This window comes from Coniophora puteana, assembly GCF_000271625.1.
Source record: "Coniophora puteana RWD-64-598 SS2 unplaced genomic scaffold CONPUscaffold_5, whole genome shotgun sequence".
Lineage (NCBI taxonomy): Eukaryota > Fungi > Basidiomycota > Agaricomycetes > Boletales > Coniophoraceae > Coniophora > Coniophora puteana.
In genome coordinates this window covers 590,758-599,212 of record NW_006913057.1, presented here as the reverse complement: position 1 = coordinate 599,212, position 8,455 = coordinate 590,758, and the positions used below count along the sequence as shown (strand labels likewise).

General features: G+C 52.1%; 4 protein-coding genes across 4 annotated transcripts; 2 read left to right on the top strand and 2 right to left on the bottom strand.

The window, feature by feature from the left end:
* Nucleotides 1–2,483: 2,483 nt before the first annotated feature.
* On the bottom strand, nucleotides 2,484–3,505 carry CONPUDRAFT_72221 (uncharacterized protein; the record flags this gene model as incomplete). Its single annotated transcript, XM_007769284.1, has 3 exons — nucleotides 2,484–2,821; nucleotides 2,871–3,264; nucleotides 3,314–3,505. 3 exons carry the CDS (start codon nucleotides 3,503–3,505, stop codon nucleotides 2,484–2,486), a joined length of 924 nt encoding a protein of 307 aa, XP_007767474.1.
* A 180-nt stretch (nucleotides 3,506–3,685) lies between these two features.
* On the top strand, nucleotides 3,686–4,616 carry CONPUDRAFT_72220 (uncharacterized protein; the record flags this gene model as incomplete). Its single annotated transcript, XM_007769283.1, has 3 exons — nucleotides 3,686–3,893; nucleotides 3,947–4,224; nucleotides 4,275–4,616. 3 exons carry the CDS (start codon nucleotides 3,686–3,688, stop codon nucleotides 4,614–4,616), a joined length of 828 nt encoding a protein of 275 aa, XP_007767473.1.
* CONPUDRAFT_54175 (uncharacterized protein) lies at nucleotides 4,601–5,032 on the top strand (the record flags this gene model as incomplete). Its single annotated transcript, XM_007769179.1, has 1 exon — nucleotides 4,601–5,032. One exon carries the CDS (start codon nucleotides 4,601–4,603, stop codon nucleotides 5,030–5,032), a length of 432 nt encoding a protein of 143 aa, XP_007767369.1.
* A 93-nt stretch (nucleotides 5,033–5,125) lies between these two features.
* Nucleotides 5,126–7,247, bottom strand: CONPUDRAFT_72219 (uncharacterized protein; the record flags this gene model as incomplete). The annotated part of the gene is made up of 6 exons (XM_007769282.1): nucleotides 5,126–5,484; nucleotides 5,536–6,129; nucleotides 6,216–6,358; nucleotides 6,407–6,532; nucleotides 6,581–6,966; nucleotides 7,020–7,247. 6 exons carry the CDS (start codon nucleotides 7,245–7,247, stop codon nucleotides 5,126–5,128), a joined length of 1,836 nt encoding a protein of 611 aa, XP_007767472.1.
* Between the last annotated feature and the right edge of the window lie 1,208 nt (nucleotides 7,248–8,455).

The window sequence follows — 8,455 nt, the reverse complement described above, 5'->3', positions numbered from 1 at the left end:
GTCGGGACAGCGGAGGGTCAGCCGGATGGCTGAGTGTGAAGGAACATGCTGCCCTTGCTTCTGACTTGAAGCAAAGAGAGGGCCGCATTGTAGTCGAGGGACCTCGCATGAGCGGACAGACCGCTGGATGAGATGATACCCCACTTACATTAGGAGATGGTATACGGCAATGAAGCAAATGGGTGTGTCGGATCATAGTGGAGGCTCCTCAGTGCAGCGGAGGATCCGCCGGATGGCTGAGTTTGAGGGAAGCTGCTGTGCTTGCTTCTAATTCTAAAGCATTGAGAAGGTAGCATTGTAGTTCAGGTACATCACACCAGCGGAGAGCCCGCTGGATGGAATGGACCACGCTCAAAGGAGTGAATTCAATACCAAAACAAAACCAATCAACACATCGGATTGTAGTTGAGAGTCATCGATGGAGCGGAAGATCCGCCGGATGGATAAGTGTAATGTCAGATAATGGGATTGCTATCACCGTTGAAGCGAAGAGGGCATCAAATTGTAGTGGAGATATATTGGGACAGCGGAAGGTCCGCCGGATGCCATCTAAGGCATACAAATTCATCAATGTTATACAAAAGGTGAAGTGAATGGAAGCCTCTACATGGAATGAGAGCCATCGATGCTGCGGAGGGTCCGTTGGAATGGTGAGTATGGCATAATACTCATTGAATGTAACTAATTTGAAAGCAGAAGTGCCTCGGATTGTAGTGGAGGAATGTCAGTCGAGCGGGCAATCTGCCAGATCGGATGCATCTTAATTACACTTGTAAATCTTATACAATATAGACGTAAACGGGTGCATGAGATAGTAGGGGAAGGGCATCAGTGCAGCAAGCGGTCCGTCGGATGAGTGTGGGTTGTGGAAGATAATATGGTTGCTTGCAATTTTAAGGCAAAGAGAGGGTCGCATTGTAGGGGAGGTATATCGCCCCATCGCCGGAACTTCACACAGCTTCTCTATTTGCTCCTTGCACCCTCCGGCGTCGGAGTAGGTGACATCAGGCTTTTTCCCAACTTGCATCATGGTGACCAAAGCGTCGATCTTGGGAGGTAGTGGTATCCGGATCCGATATAGGCCACCTGGCCCAATCGTCATTATCAATGCTACTTGCTCACTGTCGGACACCAGTGCCTCTTCTAAGCTCTGACAACCGTACCCTAAATGCGGAAAAATAGTAGAAATCCTGGAATTTGTGACAGAGAGAAGAGGTGTCCCCACCATTTTACACAGCTTCCCTCCACGTCCGAGTAGGTAACATCGGGCTTTTCCCCAACTTGCATCATGGTGACCGAGGCGTCGATCTTGGGAGGTAGTGGTATCCGGATCTGATATAGGCCACCTGGCCCATCCGCCATCATCAATGCTACTTGCTCACTGTTGGACACCAATGCCTCTTCTGAGTCCTACTCCAGGACATTCCTGGGCGGGCTCTGTGCCGGTGGCAATCATCGAAAAAGATGATGCGCGCCTTCTTACTACGTGCCATCTCAAACAGCTCCCAAACCATCCTGGTACCCTCTCCTACTTATTTCTGGGCAAGCTCAGAGCCAATGACACGGATAAAAGTGGCGTCTGTTCGGTTTGCTACGGTGCGAGCGCAAATGGTCTTGCCGGTGCCAGGCGGTCCAAAAAGCAAGACGCCTTTTGGAGCTTCTCTTTTTGCTCCTTGCAGCCTCCGGCATCCTTGGGTGTCTGGCCCATCTGCTGACCGGACATCCTTGGGGATCATGTCCTGCACCATGTGCATAAAGAACCTACACTATCATATAGTGGCGTCTCCACCATATCACGCAGCTTCTCTATTTGCTCCTTGCACCCTCCGGTGTCGGAGTAGGTGACATCAGGCTTTTCCCCAACTTGCATCATGGTGACCGAGGCGTCGATCTTGGGAGGTAGTGGTATCCGGATCTGATATAGGCCAACTGGCCCAATCGTCATTATCAATGCTACTTGCTCACGGTCGGACACCAGTGCCTCTTCTGAGTCCTAATCCAGGACATTGCCATCAACTCTTCGGGGGGTCCCGGTCAATACCCGGGTCGCCGCAATTCAGGTGTCAATGGATCATACGAAAAATGTTTTATAGTCCTTGTCATTTGCACGTCACTCATTATTTTCCCTCTTCTTTTCCAGCGCTTTTTCTCAGCCCTTTCGTCTTAGTTCCCTCATCCCGTCTCCCACATGGTGCAAGACATGACCCCCAAGGATGTTGTGACAGAGAGAGGTGGTGTTTCCACCACTTGCCGGATCCGTCGACCACACGCCGGATCAGAGCATCAATGATGTGTACCTGTTCTATGGGTATGTTGAATTCGTCTGTGTATGATATTCTACGATCCGATATGCTCCAAATGACCGGACCGGCTTAATTCATTACATTTGACATGTTAAAATCTCATTTGAGGAATGACAAAGTATTCTATTCGATTGCAGATCATCAAGATATATCACAAAAAAAAGTAATTCAGCGACAAGGTCAGTTCTGTCCGGCAGCATCCGGGCCCGCCATCGCTGTGTCCTCGCCTTCATCCTGATTGATCATGGCCTGCAAGCTGGCCCGCAGGTTGGCCATTTCGCTGGTCACAAAGTCGAACTGCGACTGCGTCACCAGGGTGTCCATCCGGTCGGCGATGGTGGTAATGCGAACTTGCAATAATTCAACGTCGCGCTGGAGATCCAGCAGTCGGCCCGAGTCAACGCGCATCTGGTTTGTGCCAACGTGATCGGATCCGGATCCAGACACTTGTCCTTGATGGCTCGGTCCGGCCTCAGTGGAAGCGTTGGCAGCACGGGCACTTGCCCGTGTGCGTCGACCTGGGAAACTGAGTGGCCAGAACATCAAACGGAAGGAAATACGACGTACCGTGTGCCGGATCGGCCTGCTCTTTTCCCTTTCCCTTCCCCTTATTTGCAGCGTTCGAAGGCGTATCTGGTGGCTGGTCCGCGTCGGAGGAGGCATCCGACCGCCCACGCTTGCGTGTGGGGGGTGCAGGCACGGGTGGGTCTTCCTCGTCATCGGATCCGGCGGGTCCGTCATTGCTTGTGCCTTCTGCATCGTCGTAGTCGTCCCACCAACAATTGGTGCCATAGCTGGCAGGTTCCGGAAAAACGGGCGGGTTCTGCTCAAGGTAGGTCGAGGTGAAGGGGAACCCAGGCGACCATGGATTGCACTTGTCGGTGTCAACCGACCTGACGACTGTGTCCGGAACGTCGATGTCCAGACCAGCGATGTACTCGACAACGGGTTGTGCAGCCGTCTGGCAGGTATGTTTACTGAAATAGCTCGGAAAATGACAGGTGACTCACCGTTTCCACTAGCCAATCAGTACTCCACGTCATTGATGGGTTTGGCGCCCAGATTGAGGCAGCTCGCCGAACACGCGCCTCGAGGACCTGGAGGATGGCGATCATACAGGCAGAGTCGTTTTGCCATCCCTCCCGACGAAGAACTTCCGGGAGATAGGTGGGGAGGTCGGGTACATTGTCGGGTTCTGCCATTGACGATGATGAGTGGTGGTGGGAGACAAGGAAGGCAAGAACAATGGGTACAGGGTTTGCATCTGTTTATACGCCATCCGTGAATTAACACGTGGTCCACGTGGTGCAAACACTATAAATGGCACAGTCCCAATCAATCCGTTGGTCAATTCCACTTGCCCCTTCACGCCCAGCTGCGTTATGTCAGCCGAGCCTATGACGCCGGATGCCATACAGGCCTTCCTAGCATCTGAAGACAATCTCTCCTTTGCAGATGCAGTTGTGAATTATGGTCAAAGCTACTTCGACAATCCGGACCATGGACCAAGAGTACCCAGCTTATCGGCCATGGACAAGTTTGAATGTCAACGAGTGGCAGACGAGGTGAGAGATGCCAATAGTCGGATTGGTACGTTGGCTTGCCAAGCCGGATTGGAGAGATCTGATGGTGCATTCAATCAGTCCGGCTTTCGTGGACTGCGTCGCAATATATGGAAGCAATGGCACATGCGGGAGGAAGACGAGATGGTCTGGGGCCGGACCAAGATCAGATTGAATCTCGGATGCGTCCAACGGTGACTACAAACTGCGGTGACAATGTATGGGACGTGCCGGACGCACTGGAGAGGCATGCCCAAGGGCATCCGATCAGGGCCATCCGGGCATGCAAACTGGTGGATGCGGATGGCCAGACTTTGGCATATCATTTGCCAAGGGCAATCAGTTTACTCCGCCATGATGTGAGTCGTCCCTTCCGGCTCCAATTAATTCAAACTATATGCAAATCTAGCAATACCGCAAAGATACACTCCCACTCCTACACAATGAGATGATTAAGCCAATGCAAGCATCCGACAATAACTGGAGGAAAGGTCGACCTCATTTCTGGGATCCAGTCGATGGCAGAGTGCAAGTTCTCCCACCTGGATGCATGGATATTTCAGTAGGATGGTATGGACGTGGGCAGGGTGTAAGTTCCTTTGCTGTTCACGCATGTCCCAACCCATATTCTGCTTGTAGTCCGGTGCACAAGGTGACTATTTGGGCACCCCTCCACACCCAAGTCTCAACTTCAGAACGCGTCCGGACATTCAGTCCTTTGTCGGAAAGTCAAAGATGTTTTTTGCACTGATCAATCTTGTGCTTGCTCTGACCCATCCGACTCAATATCGCGCCGGACGGACAGCACTTAAAGTGTGCAAACGGTTTCACACCATGGCAGAATGTGCCAGCCTGTGGGAGTCGGTCTTCACTGCAATTGGGGTAATATCCAATCGGATCACTGCCCCACACAAGGATTGCCTCGGATGTCTTCCCTGGTTTGATATTCTATACACAGTTGGCGACTACGACAACGGTGTTCTGGACATGCCCGGCATTGGCATACAATTTTCCTATGCGCCCGGATGTCTGGTTGCACTGTGCGGCAAGGTACTTCGGCACCAAGTTCGAAAAGTACATGGGAATAGGGTGTGTTGTGTATTTTATATGCGGGAGAATGTGCACCGCTGGCTGGGTTCGCCACCACCATCTTATTCACGTTCATGAAGTATAGACTGTACATTGATTCGGGTGTATATAAAGAGATAGATGAGTGAATGTGACTAATAGGCATTTGCTGCCCTTCATCCGACCCGGCGATCAGTTACGACGACGATCCGGCCTTCCGACGTTCTTTCTAAGGCCGTCTCGCTTGGCACCCCCTGGTTGAAGCCCCTTAATTCGGCGGCTAGCTCTAGGTGAGTTGTCGTGTCCGCCGATCTTGCAAGTCTTCCTGGGTTCCGTCACTACGTCATGCCGTCTCTTCCGTGTTTGAACACCTGGAGCCTCAACTGCAGGATTCTCTTTGCTTCTATCCGGCCCCTCTCCGTGACAGTTCTCCTTGTTGGCATCCGACACCTCTGGCTGGCTAGTCAGCTGGCTCGGGTCGGATGGCCACAGTCGTCCTGAGGCAGATTCTGCCTGGGTGTCTAACAACGGGCTAGTGGCCGATGGTGCACCTGGTCCGGATAGGTTACAATCCGCCGAAGAAATAGTTGGCATCGACTCACCAACCGGCTCGGCAACGGGTAATGTTGTCTCAGCAGCGGACTGGGCAGTCTCAGCAGAGGGAGAATCCTCAGAAGAGGGGCTAGTGTCGGAGCTGCGACTTCCAGATGGTGCATCCTGAGTCACCGCCGCAGTGGAGTTAACAGGTGTGGTGGTAGAGTGAGAAGAAGGGGCAACCTGAGCCGGAGCAGATGATGTAGTGGGGGTGGGGGTTGATCCTGAAGAAAGAGGACGGGTGAAGTGAATTGGATCCTCCTCATCACCCTGGTGCTTCAGCCATTCGCCAAAGATGGTCCGAATGTCGGAGATGTTCATCTTGCTCGGATCGCGAAGAATCAATCCATCCGGCAGTGGCCGATGCAGGTGGTAAGGCAGTGGTGCAAGTATACCATCGGACTGGATGACTGGGGTGAGGCTCTTCCAGGGGACTGGCTTTGTCGATCCGGTGTCAAGAACATAAATGATCTCCAAGAACGCACGCATCATATCCTTGGTGAGGACGTGCTTCATTGAAAGACAGTTATCCGGCAGCTTCGGATACCCTTTCTCTGTAAGATCGAGCTCCACACGGTCGGACGCGCGAGTTGACTTGGCATCTCAAATAGGAGGCATTTCCTCATTAGGGTCCTCTCCTACCGGATGAGGTCAGTAAGTACAGATGGTCGCCACGCTCATCACGCACCCAGGAAACGCTGTTCGACATGCCACACGAACCGTTTGGGCCAAGGCACTTCACCTTTCCTGCACCTCTTCCGGTCGGTATCGAAGGCCACCGGATCGCGACGATGGAATGAGTGCGGATCACCACCGTATGCTTGCCCACAGCTTCGCGAGGTCAGAACTGTCCGGATACGGTGTTTCACAGCCACGTACTGCGCAACCCTGCAAACACCCTCATTGTTCACCCATCCGGCCCACGTCACCATCTCTGCTCCGAACTGACAAAGACAAAAGAGTTTATGCCGCCGCATGTATTCCGAAAACCATTTCTGGGAAGCACTGCACCAACGTCAGACACGAGGCTCTGGTGAACTCGTCGTCACATACTATTTCTGAATCCGTCGGGGGGCACTGTTCCGGTTCCAATCCTCAGCCACTTTCTTGTACTTGGCCTTCTCGTCCTTAGACATCGCTGCCCACATCCGGGAGCGTGTCCGGCTCAAGTGTCCCAGCCATCGAGCATCTGTGCCATCCTCCGGACACGGTCGCTGGTCATCTATAGTTAGCTCCTCACCCTTTGCAACCTTGTCCGCCTTGTACTTCTCCCAACACTCCGGCATGGCATTGATAATCGCAGCCTTTTCTTCTTGAAGGAAGGTCCCCCAGTCCGTCCAATGGCTCCACGGAAATGAGTTGAGCTTAGGCAGTGCCGCCTGCTCCTCGGCACTGACCTCAAGTAGCTTTCCGTCCGGATCAAAGTACTTCCAGACAACCTAGATGTCAAGTGGTGAAAGCCAGTCCATCACAAAAGCGGAGTCGGACTTACTACAATAGCGTCCTCTACATCAGTCAGTCCTCCCTGCAGGTAAGGAAACATGGCAATAAGATGCCTCTGGAGCTTCCAAGCCAAGTCATCGAGGTTCTTGCGACGGACCAAGTAGTCGCTTTCCGCCAACATGTTCCATTCCGCTCGCCAAACTTCGAGAAACTTTTTGACTTCGGCGGTGAGCAAAAGCTCTGCCAAAGGGGCTGAGGAAGATACAGAGGTTGCCATGAGGGGAGGTCAAAAATGAGACAGGGCGATAGGTTTGACCGAGCTCAAGCTGGTTAATATCGCAAAAGTTCTCCGCCCTCCCTGAACAGATATTCACTGGTGCAGTGTTCGGTTGCCGGACACATTTCGGATCAGAAGTGACACGACTATAGCAACATCCGGTGGAGCCATGGACAACGTGGGCTAGACGCATTTGTCAACCACCAACCCTTGGATGGATATCCTTCTATATTTCTCTTCCGAGAGCGGCACATGTTTCTCTGCCCCGTTTTGGTGTTGACTGATATGTAATGTCCTCATCTGGCCTAGCAAGTGTCCGGTTAATGGATGCAGCCTTGACATGTTGATGTGTCCAGTTGTTCAGTTGAGCACAAACCAGCCACATGTCCGATTAGTTTTTTATTACACTAGATGGTGAGGACGGTGCCAGAGATACGGTTTAGATAAGGTTTACTAAAGAGCAACAGATCTTAACCGCCTAAAAAAGCCCTGACGTAGTCCTCCGAGTCATCGGAGAAGTAAATCACGTCTGGCTGAACCCGTTTGATCCTGTGATGTGGCTCAGATGTTGTCAGATCTTGATCATAGCTTCCGAAGCAAAACTCTAAGCTGTCAAGGAGTGATATTGACGCCGGATCATTGTTGGAACTAGACAACAGCCAGCCAGACACCGGATCCATTACCCGGCTACGGCAAGGATGGTGGAATTACCATAATTAGTTCCAATATCTTATCGATCCGATACCTGATTGTTGCTCATTCCGACGAGCTGCTCCTCTTCGATCTTCAGTCTGTTCCAGCTATGCTGTTTGGACAGCCAACCCGGAAAGCACCAGCACCTGTAAAGAGGTACGAGTGGAGAGAGGAAAAGGTCAAGAATAAGGAAGGACAGTGGGTCAATACCGCCGTCGAACATGCGTCCTTAGAGACACCCCTGGCAGAGGGATCACGCAAACCTGCTCCAATGTCACGGCTTCGGGATGAAGAACCAGTGGCTGCAAAAGCAAAGAAGGCAAAGACTTCAGCTCCAGCATCGGAACCTGATGAGGATACAGGGCAGACATTGTTCGGATTTGACAATGTGGACGACATGGGAATGCCGTTTGGTGAAAGCAAGAAAAACTCTGGGCCTGTGAGTCGGAGTGGTTGGCTTGCATACTCCTGATTCGAAATCCATCCACAGGCCCAACACGAATATCTCCGGGACT